Genomic DNA, 23,483 nt, shown 5'->3' with positions numbered 1-23,483 from the left:
CAGTAAAACACAGTATTGCCCTTTACACACAGTGTTTACTGCCCATGCATGTGTCACAAGAGTTCTAAAATCCCACGTCAAACACCACAGAGGCATGCCAAAGTACAAATGTTTTTTATTATAAATTCAGCTTTTACAACATTGACAATACACAGTATTCCTACGGCCCAATAAAATGGCTAGCATTTAGGGCTATAGACTAACTATGAGCGCTGGGGCAAATTAACACAACATTTGATTCACTCATTGTTCTTTCGGTTTCTTCTGAGAAATGTTAGTTAGTCTCTACCCGGGCAGGGATCGGCTCTTCCTTCCAATCAGGGGTCGTTAATCGACGGCTGGTTCGGTTGTCAATAGCAGTTCGGCGGCTGTCACCCTCTCCGCACTGGCCCAGCTACGTGGTAGCGTTGGCAGCTGAGTCGGGCATGTCCCCAGTGACTGTAGTCGCAGGGGATAAAAAACATACAATTCCTTTAGTAACACTATAGAGAGTGTTGGATGAATTGAGCTCTTGGTAGCATGGCTCAAGTTGTCGGTGGCTGCTTGCTGGGCAGTCTCTCGCTCTGCGCCGGGCCTGCTGGGTTGTAGCGTTGGGTGTGTGGCCTCACACAGTTACATTGGGTGTGCCCCCGGTGTTAGCAGGCGAACAGCCGATCACACTGAAGGTACGTTCCGGTTCCTTCTAACACTAGTTCTGAGGGCGTGTTTAGAAAGGAGTTAGGAGAGGGAGGTGGTGATAGGGAATTGGCAACAGCTGTCTCAAATCAATGTAGACCACTCCAATCTGGGGGATCACAGCACGCCATGCAAGCAAACAAATAGTTCATGCAATTCAATTTCACACGTGAGGACGTCAGAAGTTAAGTAAAAGGCAATCGTTGTAAACAACACAGCACACGTGATGAAAAGTCACTCATGAATAGGCATGATTAAATAAAAAGACCTCCTGATACTTCATATAAAATAAATGTGTCTCTAGTTCAGTAAGAGTCAGTGTCACTTGTGACACATGCTCTGTGAAAATGAGGCAGTAATAAGCAATACAAGCAATAATTAGGGGATCAGTTTAGTCTTAGAGTTATTTTGAAGAGACATGGCCCTGTTTCAGTTCCTCTGCTCTCTCTGCCTCTACTAGGATAATTACATTCTCTTAGCTAGCTGTCTCATTTCCTATAGAAAGTTTGTTTTATCAAACTTTCATCTCAAAGCCATTTGGAACTCACTGGAGGTTCGTAGGCACTGTGTGCTAACAGAAAAGGACAGGGATGAGCTTCCGCCACTGTTCTCTGCCTCTACGTCTAACAGGACATGAACAACCTTACACTTAAAACTCCAACAAGGTTGCGTTCTTATCCGTGTAACTGCACAAGCCTGAAGCACACACACAATTATAATATATGCTCCTCTCTACCCTTGCATGTGATTTGAGTCACTTCCTCTTTCTCTCCATCTCTCTCTCTCTACCATCAGACACAATATAAAATGAATAGATGAATATTCTGCCTGTTCTGTTGACATGTATTCCTTATGTAGATGAGGCTTGTCCTGGGTAAACAACGTGAGGGATAGGAACAAGGTAAAATACACCCCGTTTTATCAGTGCTAGCAGTGCAGGGAGAGTGTGTGAAAGAGAGTATGAGAGGGGTAAGAGGCCACTGCTTTGTCCTTGTCATGCAGCAAGGCTGGCATAGCTGCCAGGGCTTCCCAAAAAAAGAGTTCACAACAATACGCAGCCCTTGTCTGACAGGACTCTAACAAGATGTCTCTCCTTGTCTTTCATGATCTCTGAGTCGAGATCAGACTTTTCCAAAATGGCATATTCCCCGAGGCAGCTCCTTACTTGTCAGAGACATTAACTAGAAGCATGAGCTAAAGTTATTAATGCTTCGTTGAAGCCTGCCATTGGGTGCTTTTAGGTTCAGTGTAGGAGGTTGTGTGTGTGTGTGTGTGTGTGTGTGTGTGTGTGTGTGTGTGTGTGTGTGTGTGTGTGTGTGTGTGTGTGTGTGTGTGTGTGTGTGTGTGTGTGTGTGTGTGTGTGTGTGTGTGTGTGTGTGTGTGTGTGTGTGTATCTGCATGTGACCATGGAAAATTGCATTGTGGGATTTTCATGCTTCATTGCAGCAATACGTCCTGCCATTGTTTAACTCTGAAGCCTTTTAACAAACCCTGTTAGGCTTTAGATTGTTTGGGGATTTAGAGACCTTCTGCACAAGCCTTTCCCTTCTGGGAAAAAGAGAATGGAAGTTTCTCCACTTTCAGGGACAGCTGGCTGGCTGCTGTGAACTGTCTAACTGTGTCAGGTGAGAGAACAGAGCAGGCCTGGATGACTACAGTATCTATGAGTTTGGTGGGAGGATTCCTATGCAGTACCATGTGTGAGTGCTTCTATGGGTCCCTGTACTCTGTGTCTGTCTGTCTGTCTGTCTGTCTGTCTGTCTGTCTGTCTGTCTGTCTGTCTGTCTGTCTGTCTGTCTGTCTGTCTGTCTGTCTGTCTGTCTGTCTGTCTGTCTGTCTGTCTGTCTGTCTGTCTGTCTGTAAGAGGAGGTGATTCAATTACTTACAGGCTAAGATAGACAGATGGATAGCAATAAGCGATATTACTTACATATGAAAGAGAACATGTTTACAGTATGTGCTGTAGCTTTGGTTTATTTCTCAAAAAAATCAGGTAGGTACATTTACCTTGGGATAAGCTGGTCAGGGGAATCTGTAAGAGGGACGGCAACACTTAGCTACAAGACACTATAGAACATAACTAAGTGGACTTTCATCTACTATTTACTCTGAAAAATGGTGATTGCAATCTAGCAAACTTTTGGAAGTCTTATCTAGTTCAACAAAACTATTGCATGTGCTTTGGTTGAAGGTTTATGATTTCACCTGAAGGATGAAGTTTTCCCTTATGATATACTCTTGCTAGACTGGGCAAATGTCTCTAGTTACTATCGGGGATATCCTGTTCATGCTATGTCCTGATTGGACAGTAGGGTGTCAATCTGCCTTAAAGGAGCAAATCAGATTTCAGAACACCTATCATGTGAACAGGAAGTGACGTGTCTTCCACGATGACTAGTGCTGCTTGCTGTAATAGGGACATCAGATCTTATATTACAGGGGATACCTCATGGATAGCATGCTAGGAGTTCAAATGATCTGGAGAGAGTTGGTGAAAGGAGGACTTTGTCCGCTGAATTTTCCTAGGCAGCCATCGGAAAAGCGTCTTGCACAACTTTTTGCTTTTAACCTTGGACTTGGTCATGGTCTTAGTGATGGCATTCGTCAGCAAGGTGGGGTTGTGAGGCAGGGAGGGGGGAAATGTTGTAGCGTTGTTGTCAGCCCTCTGAGGATTCAGAACCTCCAAGAAACGTCTCTCTTGCTGCCTGAAGTCATACTCCACACTGCAGCGACAGAGAGATAGAGAGAGGGTGAAAACTGAGAAAAGCAAAAAAAGGAGGAATGAGTCAAACCGATCTGACCATGCTTCTTGTGTCTCACCTGTAGACGATACAAGCAGTCTTCTGACAGGTGGAGCACTCCCTGAGGTCCTGCCCTGTCCTGTAGCACCGCCGACTGAAACAGCAAGAGAGCAGGAGATATTAAAGTTCCAGTGCAGTCAAAAACATGATTTCCCTGTGTTTTATATACATTTCCACACATGAGATTGGAGTAATACTATGACATTGTGAAATTTATGATAATGCCCTATTAGTGTAAGAGCTGTTTGAAAAGACTGTCCGAAATTACCATGCAGTAAATTAGTTAATTGACCAATAAGAAAGAGAGTTCCAAACCTCTATGCCAGTAAAGGTTAATTTTCAGTTTTCCCCTCCCCACTCAGACCACTCCCAGACAGTCCTAGAAAAGTTATTGCTTGAGAAATTGCCCTTTGATAAGAATCTATTTTTGTTTCTTTTTTAACATTTTAATTGAAAACAGTCACATTAAAGTACTTAATTGTCACCCAGAAATGATTTGATTTTGAGATGAAAACGGCTGCATTGGGCCTTTAATAAGAACAAAAGGCTTTAATTCCTTTTCTCTTCTTTCTAATGTCATTCTGTTCTCTACTCACTCCTTCCCACCCCATCTATCTTCCTTTCTCTTTCTCTACTCACTCCTTCCCACCCATCTATCTCCCTGTTCTCTTCCTCTACTCACTCCTTCCCACCCCATCTATCTCCCTTTTCTCTTTCTCTACTCACTCCTTCCCACCCCATCTATCTCCCTGTTCTCTTCCTCTACTCACTCCTTCCCACCCATCTATCTCCCTGTTCTCTTCCTCTACTCACTCCTTCCCACCCCATCTATCTCCCTGTTCTCTTCCTCTACTCACTCCTTCCCACCCCATCTATCTCCCTTTTCTCTTTCTCTACTCACTTCTTCCCACCCCATCTATCTCCCTGTTCTCTTCCTCTACTCACTCCTTCCCACCCCATCTATCTCCCTGTTCTCTTCCTCTACTCACTCCTTCCCACCCCATCTATCTCCCTTTTCTCTTTCTCTACTCACTCCTTCCCACCCCATCTATCTCCCTTTTCTCTTTCTCTACTCACTCCTTCCCACCCATCTATCTCCCTGTTCTCTTCCTCTACTCACTCCTTCCCACCCCATCTATCTCCCTGTTCTCTTCCTCTACTCACTCCTTCCCACCCCATCTATCTCCCTGTTCTCTTTCTCTACTCACTCCTTCCCACCCATCTATCTCCCTGTTCTCTTCCTCTACTCACTCCTTCCCACCCATCTATCTCCCTGTTCTCTTCCTCTACTCACTCCTTCCCACCCATCTATCTCCCTGTTCTCTTTCTCTACTCACTCCTTCCCACCCATCTATCTCCCTGTTCTCTTCCTCTACTCACTCCTTCCCACCCCATCTATCTCCCTGTTCTCTTCCTCTACTCACTCCTTCCCACCCCATCTATCTCCCTGTTCTCTTCCTCTACTCACTCCTTCCCACCCATCTATCTCCCTTTTCTCTTCCTCTACTCACTCCTTCCCACCCATCTATCTTCCTTTCTCTTTCTTTACTCACTCCTTCCCACCCATCTATCTCCCTGTTCTCTTCCTCTACTCACTCCTTCCCACCCCATCTATCTCCCTGTTCTCTTTCTCTACTCACTCCTTCCCACCCATCTATCTCCCTTTCTCTTCCTCTACTCACTCCTTCCCACCCCATCTATCTCCCTTTCTCTTCCTCATCATTTCTCGTGATTGCTCTATCTTCCTTCCTGTCTCTTACCCCTTGCTGAGAGCTTGGCTCATCTCCAGGTCTTGGATGATGTTGAGAAGGGTAGTGATCCTGTCCTGGTTGGCTGCCAGGTTGGCCTCTACAAACTGCAGCCTCCGTTGGAGAGGGGCTGGCCTGCTGCACTGTGGGGAAGGGGGCAGCAGCAGCGCTGCGTCAGCCGGGTGGGAGTGAGCCAGCCTGGGATCGTCTTGGGATGGCTGTGGGGTGGTGCTGCTTGACGATAAAAATGGCAATACTGGATGGATCATCTGGTGTGTCTGATTGGGATGGGTGAGGGTGTAGGAGGCTAGGTGAGCCATGCGGGATGGAGGCAAAAGGCGGTAGCACTCGGGGTCTATGGGTGTGTGTGTGAGGAGCTCAGTGATGGTGTATGGACGGGCCCGTGGTATGAGTCGATGTGTGGGGCTTGTGTGTTTGTTTGGCGTTGATGTGGAACTGAAGTGTGTGTTTCTGTGGATTGGCGTTTTGGTGACGGGTTTGACATGTACAGTAGTGTTCGTCTGGGTTGCAATGAGGGCCTTAGGGTCTGCTTGTGTCTGTGGTGTGACGGAAGGTGGAGCGTCATTTGTGTATATCTGCCCATCAAGTCTGAATGTGGATGTGGTATTTCCATGTGCGTGGAATGCGCTGGAGGGAATGTGCTCTGTGTGTGAACGGATCCAAGGCTCAGACACAAGTCTTAGGTTTGTGGCGAAGTGTTCCTGCTTTTCTCCTTCTTTGTTTGCATCCTTTTCAGCGATGCATTCTGGGAGGTCAGTGACCTGTGATGCATTGGACATTCTAGAGTCCCTTTCCTCGTCTGTCTGTGACATGATGACAGGGGTACAGTGTGTGTTTCTGCTGGAGACGGTCAGTAGCTTTGGATATACATTTGCGTGCATTATTGGTTCAACGACAAATCGCTTATGAGTGTTTGCGTGGTAGGCAGTGGTTTGTTCAGTGTGTGTCTTTGTGAACGTTATCTTATTATGTGATCTGTCTGATGGGTCAGGTGGTTTATTGTATTGCGTCTGCGTCATGATCAATGGTCTCCAGTTAGTCAGGGATGTGGCTGAGGGATGACGCTGAGTAGATGTAGTTGTCTGTGGCGCGTTCTCAACACCGGCGGGTGTTTTGGGGGATGTGTAAACTAAGTAAGGGGATGTAGGTGTGTGCGATGTGTTTGAAAGGTTAGGGGTATGGGACAAAGGCTTTGGGCGTGTAGTTGTGCGTATTGTGGTATAATAGTATGTGGGTGTAGGTGTGTGTGATGTGTTAGGAGTAGTGGTATGTGATGTGTTATAAGGGTTAGCCAGAGTGGCGGTATATGGTGTGTTTGCTGGAGTTGTCGTTGTGTGTGGCGTGTTAGCATGGCTAGGTATTCTATATGTCGCCGTAGTAGCTGTGTTTGGGAGTGTTGTTGTTGTCGGTGTGCATACAGGGGTAGGTGGTGCAGCTGTGAGTGCCTTTGGAGACTTAGGGGGTTTAGTGGGATAAGGGGGTGCGCTTCTATGTAATGTCATAGCAGTGAAAGAAAGCATTGTTGTGCGTGGTGTGTTTTCAGGCTTAGGGGGTGTAATAACACAGGATGGGTTTACATGGTTTGGAGGAGAGGTTCTGTGTGGTGGGTATACAGGGTAAGGGTGACTAGATGTGATTGAGGGTTTGGGTTGTGTATTTGGATGTGTGAGTGTCTTCGGATGCTTGAATTGTGTGCGTGGCGTGTTTGGTCTTGTGGCTACGGCGATTTGGGGAGAAAGTTTGAGTGGTGTTGGTCGGGGAATCTTACTCAAGTGAGATGGGGTCTCAAGGAAGTTGGCACCTGTACGCCTGGGTTCAATAGTTGCCTTGGTGACTGTAGCCGTCGTTGTGTGTAAGATGGTTGTGAGGATGGCTGCCTTGTCTGAGTGTGTTTGGGAAGGTGTGTCTACGGTTTCTACTGGGTCTCTGATAGAGGTATGCAGGGGGTATGTGGGATGGGAGGCATAACCATTAGTCTGTTTCAGATCTCCGTTCTGCCATGCAGGCGCTGGGTTTTTAGGAAGATTGGGTTTCCTGTCTTTGTTGTTCTGAATAGGGGGATTACAGTGGGGGTGGGGGGATAGAGAGTCTGTGTGTGTCCACTGGCTTTGTATCCGATCCCTGTCTGCAAGCCTCAGAGGAGAGAATGTAGAATCTCTCTCTTTCTCAGGATGTGAAAGGGGAAGGTTGTTTCTGTCTGTGAGTGAAGGAGGTGCTTTCATGGCTGCTGTTCCTTCAGGGCATGCAGAGGAAGGGCTCTTATCTCCCAGACTGGCAGCTCCAGCTCCAGCTCCTGGGACCACAGTCTGTCTCCCTCCACAGTGGCTGCAGATCCGCTGGGGCATTTGGAGAGGTGGGGGAGCACATGGTCGTTTTGTATTCCCACAATATGAATATGCCACAGAATGCTCTTTAGGTTTTGATTGGTCCCCTCCTCTAGAGGACATGGTTGAGAAAGGCTCCGCCTCATCACTGCCATCAATACATATCCCTCCTATAGCCTCAGAGTCAACTACACTGCCATTGGTGTAGCGCATGTCCCGCCTCCCTTTGAGCTTGCTATTCCCCATGCCCCCTGATAAGTGTGGGTTAGTCTTGATTGCCCGGGCATAGCAATAAGTCCCACTTTTCCGTTGGTTGAAGAACACATTCTTTGTGAGCTTACTGGAAATCCCTTCAAAAGTCACACCTTGTTTGATCTTGGAATCTAAACTCCTCTGTTTTCCAATAACCTCTCTTTCTCTGACACTCTTAGTCTGTCTGATTCCCTCCTCTTCCTTTGGCTCCTTTGGGATGTAGCCATTGGATTTGGGAGTAATCCTGCTGTCTGATTGGACAGGGAATGTGCCAATTAGTTGCGTCCCCTGCAGGATGGGTGGGGCTCTTACACCAGGCGAAGTCTGCACTCCGATGCTGCACTGGGGACCCCATGTCAGGGGCAGCACTTCCCCGGCCCTTTCCCCTCCTACTGTCCTCCAATCACGTACCCCCACTAGGGCGGGAACTCCTAGTACTGGCACAGCAGTGGTCAGGTCAGCCGCCCGTCTCCCCATCACCTGGTCAACTGGCTCAGAGGCCTGAAAACCCCGGAGAGCTGGTGTCCACCTTCACCATTACATCTATTGGGAAAGTCAATGTTAGTTTACTGTGAAGAGCACATTATGACATCTCATTTTCAAAAGTTAAGTTTATAGTCACTTTGAATGTTTTCTCTGTGAAAAGAACATGTACAGGGGAAGAACAATTGAATTCAAACAAAGTACACATGAAGGAAACTGCCAAAGCTGCCCATATGCAGCAGAAATAGAGGACAAGCAGAGGTCTAAAGCGTTGATAGCAGATTGGAGATAGTCATGAATAATGAATATTTTCAGGTCTACCACAGCTTAGAACAAAAAAAAAAAATGTAGATTATACACCTACACTGACAATAGGAGACATTATTAGGTGATATAATGTCTGGGAGGTTGTTTCAGTACTGTGAGCTGGACTGCAGTAGCCTTATGACACCAAGTTATCACACAGCAGGACAGGGGGGTGCATGACAGTCAAGAAACAGTCCAGCTAATTGGAGTCCTTCCTATGACCCTTGTTTACTTTTAGCTCATTATATTCCGAGCATAACAGCACGGTCTGCCCAGGCTGTGTTTCCTTCAGAGCTCATACTTCAGACATCATCTAGTCACAGCATGACTCCAGTGCTGACCTCCCTCCCTGTCTCCTCGGTTACCTGTGCCCACACTGGGCAGCCTCTTACACTGTCCTGTCCTCTCCTGCATTTAGCCCACCTTGGGCAGCGGATAATGTATGCATTTATGCTAACGACTTCATTACAGCCTGACAAGGGGAAATTAATCAGTGGCTGTGTGTGCATTTAACTGACACACTAAATGTCAGGGTACCCGTGTGTGTATGTGTGTTTGTTTTACTGATGCATAGAACTACAATTCAGTGGCCAAAGCAAGGACAATAGTGTGTGTGTGTGTGTGGGTGTGTGTGTGTGTGTGTGGGTGTGTGTGTGTGTGTGTGGGTGTGTGTGTGTGTGTGTGTGTGTGTGTGTGTGTGTGTGTGTGTGTGTGTGTGTGTGTGTGTGTGTGTGTGTGTGTGTGTGTGTGTGTGTGTGTGTGTGTGTGTGTGTGTGTGTGTGTGTGTGTGTGTGTGTGTGTGTGCGTGCGTGCGTGCGTGCATGCATGCATGCAAAACCATTTTTTCCCACAGCCCACCCCCACCCTTCATGCATCGCTGTCAGAATTTGAGGCAGATCATCTATTCATTTGAGCCTGCAGGCACCACTCTGTGGCTGTCACATTGTGGATGTCGCTTGGTTACAGTCCAACTGACTCCATCTGATGTCACTCCGGAACAGTCAGTGACAAATGCCTTAACTCCTCTTCAGACACAGCTGATAAAGCTGCCATTAATTCCCTAGCACAGGCAAGAGGGGTAAACTGTGTAATTTCATCGCCACTAGATCACTGCTACCTCCTTTATATCCATGACAGAGCAATACGAAACCTGTGCCATACCGTCACAGTCAATCTTGACGGGGTCACTAAACATGTTCAGGTGACTTACCATTGTTAGCGTTTGTCAAGCCCTGGGTCTAGCTGTGGTTCGACTCACTTTGTCCTAGGTGTTCTTGGTGCAGTGGGGGTCCCCCTTGCCCCCTTACCACCTTGTCCCCCTCTGTGCTCCTCTGCTTCAAGTCTTTGAGGAGGGGGGCACTGAGAGACTCTCTTATAATAAGGTTGAATTCCTTCTCCCTTTCAGTCCCTCGGTGGCACACATAAACTCACATGAATATGCACTATGCAGGCAAACAGTGGTGCAAAGCCATATTCTCTGGTGGTTAATATTCAAAAAGCTCTGAGTCACTGCTAATCTGGCTCCCTCAGACTAGGCATGTAGTCCAGCTCCGTCCTCAGTTTATTCCCTCTCTGCTTCTCTTGTTTTGGTCCCTCTCCTCCTTCCTGCCTCCCTGCTCACATCACAGCAACATGATGCACTGCCCTCCTCTCAGCAGCACTCTGTCCAACTCTCTTCCACTCTCTCTCTCTATCCTTCTTACTCTCTCACTATTCCCTCTCTTATGCGCACACACACAGATCTATGGCTGGGTGACGGGAATCAGAAATTCTGCTGGAGGGAGGGAGGGAGGGAGAGAGGGAGGGAGAGAGAAAGAGAGAGAGAGAGAGAGAGGGGGAGAGAAAGAGAGAGAGAGAGAGAGAGAGAGAGAGAGAGAGAGAGAGAGAGAGAGAGAGAGAGAGAGAGAGAGAGAGAGAGAGAGAGAGAGAGAGAGAGAGAGAGAGAGAGAGAGAGAGAGAGAGAGAGGGAGAGAGAAAAAAAGTGACTAAAATCACAAGGGAAGGGACTGGGTAAAAAGAACTGTCAGAAAAACAAGACAGGGCAAACTGCTGCATCAGCAGAGGAGACATGACAGTTTTCCCAGTGTTTCCCAACAGATCATGTGCGTGATGAGGGTGTTTGACAGCAGTTTCTGTATACTAAACTGTTATATTTAGTCAGAAGATTTTGTGATACAAAAAGAAACATATTTTGGGGGGCTAATTTAAACATAGTTTTTTCCTAATATACTAGTGACAACATGTTATGCTTACGATTATATTCTGGAGGTAATACTGCCATAGACTGTGTGTGTGTGTGTGTGTGTGTGTGTGTGTGTGTGTGTGTGTGTGTGTGTGTGTGTGTGTGTGTGTGTGTGTGTGTGTGTGTGTGTGTGTGTGTGTGTGTGTGTGTGTGTGTGTGTGTGTGTGTGTGTGTGTGTGTGTGTGTGTGTGTGTGTGTGTGAGAGAGAGAGTGTGTCCATATAACCTTGTGTGTAACCCTACACACAACAGCAGCTATCAGGTAAAGCCACAATGAAATCCAATATTCATCTTCATAATATGATGTCATGTTCTCCCTATGCAGGGAATCAGGATTATACTCTGTTTAGCTGAAAAGCTGTTTGAGATAACCCAACATGTATTTTAACAGTGTATACAGTGTAACGGCACATTGTTTAACTCAGCTTGTTATTTTATACTTTTTTATTACCCCTTATTCTGAGTTGTAGCGCAGTCATGGAATGTTTATGTTTTTATTGGGTATTGCTGCCATCTACTGTCTCAAAATATACCACTCCTCTGAACAACTCCATAAACTCATGCTGATGATAAGAAGTTATTTCAGTATGTTTAAGTTTTATATATCCATTAAACCCCAGACACTGGCCAATATAATGTTGAATCACACACAAGTCTCACATTTTACATTTGTCAATCTTGCATTTATTAGTGGAAGTAAATTGCAGTTGTTGATTCAAGGATTATTCTCATCACATGCATGGTGTTCATTTCACTTTGGGAGAGAAGGAAGCCACTGAAGGTAGCACGGTTATTTGGGTAGCAAGCCTCTTTCTGCATACCCCATCACTCTCCTCCAGATGTGGTACAGCTGCATTAGATACAAACCCTCTATAACCAGCAGTATCAATTTCATCAACATACAATACTGACGTAACATTATTATACAGCTGAGCATCCACATAGTTTGCACTGTTACCGCAAAGGGTAAACCTGAAGCAGTAGACCACTCTCTGGTGAAGACTCTCTGGGGTAAATCTGAAGCAGTAGACCCCTCTCTGGTGTAGACTCTCTGGGGTAAATCTGAAGCAGTAGACCCTTCTCTGGTGTAGACTCTCTGGGGTAAATCTGAAGCAGTAGACCCCTCTCTGGTGTAGACTCTCTGGGGTAAATCTGAAGCAGTAGACCCCTCTCTGGTGTAGACTCTCTGGGGTAAATCTGAAGCAGTAGACCCCTCTCTGGTGTAGACTCTCTGGGGTAAATCTGAAGCAGTAGACCCCTCTCTGGTGTAGACTCTCTGGGGTAAATCTGAAGCAGTAGACCCCTCTCGGTGTAGACTCTCTGGGGTAAATCTGAAGCAGTAGACCCCTCTCTGGTGTAGACTCTCTGGGGTAAACCTGAAGCAGTAGACCCCTCTCTGGTGTAGACTCTCTGGGGTTAATCTGAAGCAGTAGACCCCTCTCGGTGTAGACTCTCTAGGGTAAATCTGAAGCAGTAGACCCCTCTCTGGTGTAGACTCTCTGGAGTAAATCTGAAGCAGTAGACCCCTCTCTGGTGTAGACTCTCTGGAGTAAATCTGAAGCAGTAGACCCCTCTCTGGTGTAGACTCTCTGGTGTAAATCTGAAGCAGTAGACCCCTCTCTGGTGAAGACTCTCTGGTGTAAATCTAAAGCAGTAAACCCCTCTCTGGTGTAGACTCTCTGGGGTAAATCTGAAGCAGTAGACCCCTCTCTGGTGTAGACTCTCTGGTGTAAATCTGAAGCAGTAGACCCCTCTCTGGTGTAGACTCTCTGGTGTAAACCTGAAGCAGTAGACCCCTCTCTGGTGAAGAATCTCTGGGGTAAATCTGAAGCAGTAGACCCCTCTCTGGTGTAGACTCTCTGGTGTAAATCTGAAGCAGTAGACCCCTCTCTGGTGTAGACTCTCTGGGGTAAATCTGAAGCAGTAGACCCCTCTCTGGTGTAGACTTTCTGGTGTAAATCTGAAGCAGTAGACCCCTCTCTGGTGTAGACTCTCTGGGGTAAATCTGAAGCAGTAGACCCCTCTCTGGTGTAGACTCTCTGGGGTAAATCTGAAGCAGTAGACCCCTCTCGGTGAAGACTCTCTGGTGTAAATCTGAAACAGTAAACCCCTCTCTGGTGTAGACTCTGGTGTAAACCTGAAGCAGTAGACCCCTCTCTGGTGTAGACTCTCTGGGGTAAATCTGAAGCAGTAGACCCCTCTCTGGTGTAGACTCTCTGGTGTAAATCTGAAGCAGTAGACCCCTCTCTGGTGAAGACTCTCTGGTGTAAATCTGAAGCAGTAAACCCCTCTCTGGTGTAGACTCTGGTGTAAATCTGAAGCAGTAGACCCCTCTCTGGTGTAGACTCTCTGGTGTAAACCTGAAGCAGTAGACCACTCTCTGGTGTAGACTCTCTGGGGTAAATCTGAAGCAGTAGACCCCTCTCTGGTGAAGACTCTCTGGGGTAAATCTGAAGCAGTAGACCCCTCTCTGGTGTAGACTCTCTGGGGTAAATCTGAAGCAGAGACCCCTCTCTGGTGTAGACTCTCTGGGGTAAATCTGAAGCAGTAGACCCCTCTCTGGTGTAGACTCTCTGGGGTAAATCTGAAGCAGTAGACCCCTCTCTGGTGTAGACTCTCTGGGGTAAATCTGAAGCAGTAGACCCCTCTCTGGTGTAGACTCTCTGGGGTAAATCTGAAGCAGTAGACCCCTCTCTGGTGTAGACTCTCTGGGGTAAATCTGAAGCAGTAGACCCCTCTCGGTGTAGACTCTCTGGGGTAAATCTGAAGCAGTAGACCCTTCTCTGGTGTAGACTCTCTGGGGTAAACCTGAAGCAGTAGACCCCTCTCTGGTGTAGACTCTCTGGGGTTAATCTGAAGCAGTAGACCCCTCTCGGTGTAGACTCTCTAGGGTAAATCTGAAGCAGTAGACCCCTCTCTGGTGTAGACTCTCTGGAGTAAATCTGAAGCAGTAGACCCCTCTCTGGTGTAGACTCTCTGGAGTAAATCTGAAGCAGTAGACCCATCTCTGGTGTAGACTCTCTGGTGTAAATCTGAAGCAGTAGACCCATCTCTGGTGAAGACTCTCTGGTGTAAATCTAAAGCAGTAAACCCCTCTCTGGTGTAGACTCTCTGGGGTAAATCTGAAGCAGTAGACCCCTCTCTGGTGTAGACTCTCTGGTGTAAATCTGAAGCAGTAGACCCCTCTCTGGTGTAGACTCTCTGGTGTAAACCTGAAGCAGTAGACCCCTCTCTGGTGAAGAATCTCTGGGGTAAATCTGAAGCAGTAGACCCCTCTCTGGTGTAGACTCTCTGGTGTAAATCTGAAGCAGTAGACCCCTCTCTGGTGTAGACTCTCTGGGGTAAATCTGAAGCAGTAGACCCCTCTCTGGTGTAGACTTTCTGGTGTAAATCTGAAGCAGTAGACCCCTCTCTGGTGTAGACTCTCTGGGGTAAATCTGAAGCAGTAGACCCCTCTCTGGTGTAGACTCTCTGGGGTAAATCTGAAGCAGTAGACCCCTCTCGGTGAAGACTCTCTGGTGTAAATCTGAAACAGTAAACCCCTCTCTGGTGTAGACTCTGGTGTAAACCTGAAGCAGTAGACCCCTCTCTGGTGTAGACTCTCTGGGGTAAATCTGAAGCAGTAGACCCCTCTCTGGTGTAGACTCTCTGGTGTAAATCTGAAGCAGTAGACCCCTCTCTGGTGAAGACTCTCTGGTGTAAATCTGAAGCAGTAAACCCCTCTCTGGTGTAGACTCTGGTGTAAATCTGAAGCAGTAGACCCCTCTCTGGTGTAGACTCTCTGGTGTAAACCTGAAGCAGTAGACCACTCTCTGGTGTAGACTCTCTGGGGTAAATCTGAAGCAGTAGACCCCTCTCTGGTGAAGACTCTCTGGGGTAAATCTGAAGCAGTAGACCCCTCTCTGGTGTAGACTCTCTGGGGTAAATCTGAAGCAGAGACCCCTCTCTGGTGTAGACTCTCTGGGGTAAATCTGAAGCAGTAGACCCCTCTCTGGTGTAGACTCTCTGGGGTAAATCTGAAGCAGTAGACCCCTCTCGGTGTAGACTCTCTGGGGTAAATCTGAAGCAGTAGACCCCTCTCGGTGTAGACTCTCTGGGGTAAATCTGAAGCAGTAGACCCCTCTCTGGTGTAGACTCTCTGGAGTAAATCTGAAGCAGTAGACCCCTCTCTGGTGTAGACTCTCTGGTGTAAATCTGAAGCAGTAGACCCCTCTCTGGTGTAGACTCTCTGGGGTAAATCTGAAGCAGTAGACCCCTCTCTGGTGTAGACTCTCTGGGGTAAACCTGAAGCAGTAGACCCCTCTCTGGTGTAGACTCTCTGGGGTAAATCTGAAGCAGTAGACCCCTCTCGGTGTAGACTGTCTGGGGTATATCTGAAGCAGTAGACCCCTCTCTGGTGTAGACTCTCTGGGGTAAATCTGAAGCAGTAGACCCCTCTCGGTGTAGACTCTCTGGGGTAAATCTGAAGCAGTAGACCCCTCTCTGGTCTAGACTCTCTGGAGTAAATCTGAAGCAGTAGACCCCTCTCTGGTGTAGACTCTCTGGTGTAAATCTGAAGCAGTAGACCCCTCTCTGGTGTAGACTCTCTGGTGTAAATCTGAAGCAGTAGACCCCTCTCTGGTGAAGACTCTCTGGTGTAAATCTGAAGCAGTAGACCCCTCTCTGGTGTAGACTCTCTGGGGTAAATCTGAAGCAGTAGACCCCTCTCTGGTGTAGACTCTCTGGTGTAAATCTGAAGCAGTAGACCCCTCTCTGGTGTAGACTCTCTGGTGTAAACCTGAAGCAGTAGACCCCTCTTTGGTGAAGAATCTCTGGGGTAAATCTGAAGCAGTAGACCCCTCTCTGGTGTAGACTCTCTGGTGTAAATCTGAAGCAGTAGACCCCTCTCTGGTGTAGACTCTCTGGGGTAAATCTGAAGCAGTAGACCCCTCTCTGGTGTAGACTTTCTGGTGTAAATCTGAAGCAGTAGACCCCTCTCTGGTGTAGACTTTCTGGTGTAAATCTGAAGCAGTAGACCCCTCTCTGGTGTAGACTCTCTGGGGTAAATCTGAAGCAGTAGACCCCTCTCTGGTGTAGACTCTCTGGGGTAAATCTGAAGCAGTAGACCCATCTCGGTTTAGACTCTCTGGTGTAAATCTGAAACAGTAAACCCATGTCTCTGGTGTAGACTCTGGTGTAAATCTGAAGCAGTAGACCCCTCTCTGGTGTAGACTCTCTGGGGTAAATCTGAAGCAGTAGACCCCTCTCTGGTGTAGACTCTCTGGGGTAAATCTGAAGCAGTAGACCCCTCTCGGTGAAGACTCTCTGGTGTAAATCTGAAACAGTAAACCCCTCTCTGGTGTAGACTCTGGTGTAAACCTGAAGCAGTAGACCCCTCTCTGGTGTAGACTCTCTGGGGTAAATCTGAAGCAGTAGACCCCTCTCTGGTGTAGACTCTCTGGTGTAAATCTGAAGCAGTAGACCCCTCTCTGGTGAAGACTCTCTGGTGTAAATCTGAAGCAGTAAACCCCTCTCTGGTGTAGACTCTGGTGTAAATCTGAAGCAGTAGACCCCTCTCTGGTGTAGACTCTCTGGTGTAAACCTGAAGCAGTAGACCACTCTCTGGTGTAGACTCTCTGGGGTAAATCTGAAGCAGTAGACCCCTCTCTGGTGAAGACTCTCTGGGGTAAATCTGAAGCAGTAGACCCCTCTCTGGTGTAGACTCTCTGGGGTAAATCTGAAGCAGAGACCCCTCTCTGGTGTAGACTCTCTGGGGTAAATCTGAAGCAGTAGACCCCTCTCTGGTGTAGACTCTCTGGGGTAAATCTGAAGCAGTAGACCCCTCTCGGTGTAGACTCTCTGGGGTAAATCTGAAGCAGTAGACCCCTCTCGGTGTAAACTCTCTGGGGTAAATCTGAAGCAGTAGACCCCTCTCTGGTGTAGACTCTCTGGAGTAAATCTGAAGCAGTAGACCCCTCTCTGGTGTAGACTCTCTGGTGTAAATCTGAAGCAGTAGACCCCTCTCTGGTGTAGACTCTCTGGGGTAAATCTGAAGCAGTAGACCCCTCTCTGGTGTAGACTCTCTGGGGTAAACCTGAAGCAGTAGACCCCTCTCTGGTGTAGACTCTCTGGGGTAAATCTGAAGCAGTAGACCCCTCTCGGTGTAGACTCTCTGGGGTATATCTGAAGCAGTAGACCCCTCTCTGGTGTAGACTCTCTGGGGTAAATCTGAAGCAGTAGACCCCTCTCGGTGTAGACTCTCTGGGGTAAATCTGAAGCAGTAGACCCCTCTCTGGTGTAGACTCTCTGGAGTAAATCTGAAGCAGTAGACCCCTCTCTGGTGTAGACTCTCTGGTGTAAATCTGAAGCAGTAGACCCCTCTCTGGTGTAGACTCTCTGGTGTAAATCTGAAGCAGTAGACCCCTCTCTGGTGAAGACTCTCTGGTGTAAATCTGAAGCAGTAGACCCCTCTCTGGTGTAGACTCTCTGGGGTAAATCTGAAGCAGTAGACCCCTCTCTGGTGTAGACTCTCTGGTGTAAATCTGAAGCAGTAGACCCCTCTCTGGTGTAGACTCTCTGGTGTAAACCTGAAGCAGTAGACCCCTCTTTGGTGAAGAATCTCTGGGGTAAATCTGAAGCAGTAGACCCCTCTCTGGTGTAAACTCTCTGGTGTAAATCTGAAGCAGTAGACCCCTCTCTGGTGTAGACTCTCTGGGGTAAATCTGAAGCAGTAGACCCCTCTCTGGTGTAGACTTTCTGGTGTAAATCTGAAGCAGTAGACCCCTCTCTGGTGTAGACTTTCTGGTGTAAATCTGAAGCAGTAGACCCCTCTCTGGTGTAGACTCTCTGGTGTAAATCTGAAGCAGTAGATCCCTCTCTGGTGTAGACTCTCTGGGGTAAATCTGAAGCAGTAGACCCATCTCGGTGTAGACTCTCTGGTGTAAATCTGAAACAGTAAACCCCTCTCTGGTGTAGACTCTGGTGTAAATCTGAAGCAGTAGACCCCTCTCTGGTGTAGACTCTCTGGGGTAAATCTGAAGCAGTAGACCCCTCTCTGGTGTAGACTCTCTGGGGTAAATCTGAAGCAGTAGACCCCTCTCTGGTGTAGACTCTCTGGTGTAAACCTGAAGCAGTAGACCCCTCTCTGGTGTAGACTCTCTGGGGTAAATCTGAAGCAGTAGACCCCTCTCTGGTGTAGACTCTCTGGGGTAAATCTGAAGCAGTAGACCCCTCTCGGTGTAGACTCTCTGGTGTAAATCTGAAGCAGTAGACCCCTCTCTGGTGTAGACTCTCTGGGGTAAATCTGAAGCAGTAGACCCCTCTCGGTGTAAACTCTCTGGTGTAAATCTGAAGCAGTAGACCCCTCTGTGGTGTAGACTCTCTGGGGTAAATCTGAAGCAGTAGACCCCTCTCGGTGTAGACTCTCTGGTCTGAAGCAGTAGACCCCTCTCTGGTGTAGACTCTCTGGGGTAAATCTGAAGCAGTAGACCCCTCTCTGGTGTAGACTCTCTGGGGTAAATCTGAAGCAGTAGACCCCTCTCGGTGTAGACTCTCTGGGGTAAATCTGAAGCAGTAGACCCCTCTCTGGTGTAGACTCTCTGGAGTAAATCTGAAGCAGTAGACCCCTCTCTGGTGTAGACTCTCTGGTGTAAATCTGAAGCAGTAGACCCCTCTCTGGTGTAGACTCTCTGGTGTAAATCTGAAGCAGTAGACCCCTCTCTGGTGAAGACTCTCTGGTGTAAATCTGAAGCAGTAGACCCCTCTCTGGTGTAGACTCTCTGGGGTAAATCTGAAGCAGTAGACCCCTCTCTGGTGTAGACTCTCTGGTGTAAATCTGAAGCAGTAGACCCCTCTCTGGTGTAGACTCTCTGGTGTAAACCTGAAGCAGTAGACCCCTCTTTGGTGAAGAATCTCTGGGGTAAATCTGAAGCAGTAGACCCCTCTCTGGTGTAAACTCTCTGGTGTAAATCTGAAGCAGTAGACCCCTCTCTGGTGTAGACTCTCTGGGGTAAATCTGAAGCAGTAGACCCCTCTCTGGTGTAGACTTTCTGGTGTAAATCTGAAGCAGTAGACCCCTCTCTGGTGTAGACTTTCTGGTGTAAATCTGAAGCAGTAGACCCCTCTCTGGTGTAGACTCTCTGGGGTAAATCTGAAGCAGTAGATCCCTCTCTGGTGTAGACTCTCTGGGGTAAATCTGAAGCAGTAGACCCATCTCGGTGTAGACTCTCTGGTGTAAATCTGAAACAGTAAACCCCTCTCTGGTGTAGACTCTGGTGTAAATCTGAAGCAGTAGACCCCTCTCTGGTGTAGACTCTCTGGGGTAAATCTGAAGCAGTAGACCCCTCTCTGGTGTAGACTCTCTGGGGTAAATCTGAAGCAGTAGACCCCTCTCTGGTGTAGACTCTCTGGTGTAAACCTGAAGCAGTAGACCCCTCTCTGGTGTAGACTCTCTGGGGTAAATCTGAAGCAGTAGACCCCTCTCTGGTGTAGACTCTCTGGGGTAAATCTGAAGCAGTAGACCCCTCTCGGTGTAGACTCTCTGGTGTAAATCTGAAGCAGTAGACCCCTCTCTGGTGTAGACTCTCTGGGGTAAATCTGAAGCAGTAGACCCCTCTCGGTGTAAACTCTCTGGTGTAAATCTGAAGCAGTAGACCCCTCTGTGGTGTAGACTCTCTGGGGTAAATCTGAAGCAGTAGACCCCTCTCGGTGTAGACTCTCTGGTCTGAAGCAGTAGACCCCTCTCTGGTGTAGACTCTCTGGGGTAAATCTGAAGCAGTAGACCCCTCTCTGGTGTAGACTCTCTGGGGTAAATCTGAAGCAGTAGACCCCTCTCTGGTGTAGACTCTCTGGTGTAAATCTGAAGCAGTAAACCCCTCTCTGGTGTAGACTCTGGTGTAAATCTGAAGCAGTAGACCCCTCTTTGGTGTAGACTCTCTGGTGTAAACCTGAAGCAGTAGACCCCTCTCTGGTGTAGACTCTCTGGGGTAAATCTGAAGCAGTAGACCCCTCTCGGTGAAGACTCTCTGGTGTAAATCTGAAACAGTAAACCCCTCTCTGGTGTAGACTCTGGTGTAAACCTGAAGCAGTAGACCCCTCTCTGGTGTAGACTCTCTGGGGTAAATCTGAAGCAGTAGACCCCTCTCTGGTGTAGACTCTCTGGTGTAAATCTGAAGCAGTAGACCCCTCTCTGGTGTAGACTCTCTGGGGTAAATCTGAAGCAGTAGACCCCTCTCTGGTGTAGACTCTCTGGGGTAAATCTGAAGCAGTAGACCCCTCTCTGGTGTAGACTCTCTGGTGTAAACCTGAAGCAGTAGACCCCTCTCTGGTGTAGACTCTCTGGGGTAAATCTGAAGCAGTAGACCCCTCTCTGGTGTAGACTCTCTGGGGTAAATCTGAAGCAGTAGACCCCTCTCGGTGTAGACTCTCTGGTGTAAATCTGAAGCAGTAGACCCCTCTCTGGTGTAGACTCTCTGGGGTAAATCTGAAGCAGTAGACCCCTCTCGGTGTAAACTCTCTGGTGTAAATCTGAAGCAGTAGACCCCTCTGTGGTGTAGACTCTCTGGGGTAAATCTGAAGCAGTAGACCCCTCTCGGTGTAGACTCTCTGGTCTGAAGCAGTAGACCCCTCTCTGGTGTAGACTCTCTGGGGTAAATCTGAAGCAGTAGACCCCTCTCTGGTGTAGACTCTCTGGGGTAAATCTGAAGCAGTAGACCCCTCTCTGGTGTAGACTCTCTGGTGTAAATCTGAAGCAGTAAACCCCTCTCTGGTGTAGACTCTGGTGTAAATCTGAAGCAGTAGACCCCTCTTTGGTGTAGACTCTCTGGTGTAAACCTGAAGCAGTAGACCCCTCTCTGGTGTAGACTCTCTGGGGTTAATCTGAAGCAGTAGACCCCTCTCTGGTGTAGACTTTCTGGTGTAAATCTGAAGCAGTAGACCCTTCTCTGGTGTAGACTCTCTGGTGTAAACCTGAAGCAGTAGACCCCTCTCTGGTGTAGACTCTCTGGTGTAAACCTGAAGCAGTAGACCCCTCTCACTGGTGCAGTGAAGATACCTGTTTCAGAGAAAAATCACAGAGAGATCAGTCCTCAGTCTCTCTAACATATCCTCTAACGCCTCACGAATTCGGATCCGGGAGCACCCCCATCAAAAAAGCTGACTAGCATAACCTAGCCTAAAGCCACAGGGATATCATATAATAAAATGTTCATGAAATCACAAGTCCAAGACACCAAATGAAAGATACACATCTTGTGAATCCAGCAATCATTTCTGATTTTTAAAATGTTTTACAGGGAAGACACAATATGTAAATCTATTAGCTAACCACGTTAGCAAAAGACACCACTTCTTTACTCCACCATTTTTTTACTCCATCAGTAGCTATCACAAATTCGACCAAATAAAGATATAAATAGCCACTAACCAAGAAACAACTTCATCAGATGACAGTCTGATAACATATTTATTGTATAGCATATGTTTTGTTAGAAAAATGTGCATATTTCAGGTATCAATCAGAGTTTACCATTGCAGCCGCCATCACAACTCTCACCAAAGCGACTAGAATAACTACATAGACCATCGTGTATTAGCTAATTACTCATCATAAAACATTTCTTAAAAATACACAGCGTACAGCAGATGAAAGACACAGATCTTGTGAATCCACACAATATTTCAGATTTTCTAAGTGTTTTACAGCGAAAACACAATATAGCGTTATATTAGCTTACCACAATAGCAAACATCACAACAGCATTGATTCAAGTAAAAAATAGCGATAACGTATAAACCACCAAAATGTATACATTTTTTCACTAACCTTCTCAGAATTCTTCAGATGACAGTCCTATAACATCATATTACACAATGCATATAGAGTTTGTTCGGAAATGTGCATATTTAGCGGCACAAATCGTGCTTATACAATGTGATTAGTGTCCAAAACCTCAAGCAATCTGTCCGGCGCCATCTTGGAGAGGCACCTATTCTAATCGAAAACTATTCATAAACTTGACTAAAAAAATACAGGTTGGACAGCAATTGAAAGACAAATTAGTTCTTAATGCAATCGCGGGGTTACATTTTTAAAATTAACGTTACTTCAAGCATACAGCGTGCGCTAAAGCGAGACGCACCGAAATTATGGCGGAATTATTATTTGACATTTGTCAACTGAACAACGAATTATCAGCATAAATAGTTCTTACTTTTTGATGAACTCTCATCAGAATCTTGGGAAAGGTGTGCTTTGTCCAAAAGAATCGTTGCTAGGTTGGAGAACGTCCTCTTCAATGTTGCAATTAGCAGTAAACAACAGCATGAGAGAGAGAGATACCCAACCCCCTAGAACGCCAGAAAATGAAATACCCGAAAATCGCAATATACTGACATAAACTGATATAATTCGGTTTAAAATAACAAGATTATGATGTCTTTAAAGCCTATATCGAATAAAAACACAGCTGGAAATGTCTAAGATCTATAACCGATGGTTCTAGTACAATATGCCAAGGTCCTCAGTGCGTCAGAGCGAAGGGGGAAAAGAACGATACACGTCTTTGCCAAGTCATTTATAACCTTTGAGATCTACGTAGAGACTCCACTTCAAGTCTCCCTATTCGCTAACAACCAGGGGAAGGCGTATGCAGTGCATCTCAACCAATAGAAGACAGGCAGAGTTATACACAGGTCTCAGAGCAGCTTGGAAAATTTGGCATTCTCACATCCACATAGGAAAATTGCTCTAAGTCCAGTTCTGTTTCACTCACAGATATAATTCAAACGGTTTTAGAAACTAGAGAGTGTTTTCTATCCAATAGTAATAATAATATGCATATTGTACTAGTAAGAATTGAGTACGAGGCAGTTTAATTTGGGAACGTCATAATTACAAAGTGCTAACAGCTCCCCCTATTGACAAGAAGTTAAAGATGAGCTCCAGTTTAGTGTTTTATTGTTCATACTTGTAAATACCGTACCTGTAATTGAGTTGTAGTGGTTTCTGATGTTTGTGAAGATGTTTTTGTTGGCCATGGTGGTTTGAGTGCTGAAGGGCCCTAATTCTCCATTGATTATATGCTACCTTTGATCTCTCTGTCAAATTACAGGGACAATATACAGTACAACACGAGGCATCATACGTTGGTTATTCTTCTGGATCTTCCTTGTTTCGGATTTCTCATGATGGTTTTTGTGGTAATAGCTTCCACCAGGTTAGACATTGGTTTCATTTAGTATACTTCACGCCAGTCCTTTTCAGTTTAGTTTTCATTATTTATCAAATTATAAATGCTGGTCATACAGGTGTGTGCAATCTGACTCATATGTATTTTAATTCATGAACAATAATGGACCCATCCTATAAACTGTCATTCTATTTTTTATATTAAGTGTTAATAATATTTGCAACTGTGGTTTTGGGGATGAGACACGTCATACGATACACAAATCTGACTGTTGTTAGTTGCATTGTCTCTTTTCAGGTAGTCCACTTCCTTCTCACTAACTGTCAACCTGGCCTCCATAGTGGACATGGATTGTGCTGAAAGGAATGACAATACTGTTTGAGTGAGGGGATTTCTAAAGGTCCAGCCTAAGATAAACATTCCTCAGCAGCCTCAAATGTTGACAATTATTAGGCCTACCTGTAT

General features: G+C 46.7%; 1 protein-coding gene across 1 annotated transcript; it reads right to left on the bottom strand.

Moving 5' to 3' along the window:
• Positions 1-2,059: 2,059 nt before the first annotated feature.
• Positions 2,060-10,343, bottom strand: LOC129868852 (mucin-2-like). Its single transcript, XM_055943164.1, has 4 exons — positions 9,821-10,343; positions 5,237-8,364; positions 3,496-3,570; positions 2,060-3,398 (listed from the first exon to the last, which is right to left on the bottom strand). The coding sequence occupies exons 2-4, from the start codon at positions 8,296-8,298 to the stop codon at positions 3,137-3,139; spliced, it is 3,399 nt and encodes a 1,132-aa protein (XP_055799139.1). The 5' UTR covers positions 8,299-8,364; positions 9,821-10,343; the 3' UTR covers positions 2,060-3,136.
• Between the last annotated feature and the right edge of the window lie 13,140 nt (positions 10,344-23,483).

This window comes from Salvelinus fontinalis, chromosome 13, assembly GCF_029448725.1.
Source record: "Salvelinus fontinalis isolate EN_2023a chromosome 13, ASM2944872v1, whole genome shotgun sequence".
Taxonomy (NCBI): Eukaryota; Metazoa; Chordata; class Actinopteri; order Salmoniformes; family Salmonidae; genus Salvelinus; species Salvelinus fontinalis.
Note: the sequence above shows the minus strand (reverse complement) of the source record. Positions and strands in the feature narration are given on the sequence as shown.

Excerpts from the sequence above, each read along its gene's own strand:
- LOC129868852 (XM_055943164.1), bottom strand. The coding sequence starts at position 8,298 with ATGGGGAGACGGGCGGCTGACCTGACCACTGCTGTGCCAGTACTAGGA. Across the intron at positions 3,571-5,236 it reads AGCCAAGCTCTCAGCAAGGG|TCGGCGGTGCTACAGGACAG; the intron begins GTAAGAGACAGG and ends TTGCTGTTTCAG. Across the intron at positions 3,399-3,495 it reads ACTGCTTGTATCGTCTACAG|TGTGGAGTATGACTTCAGGC; the intron begins GTGAGACACAAG and ends CTGTCGCTGCAG.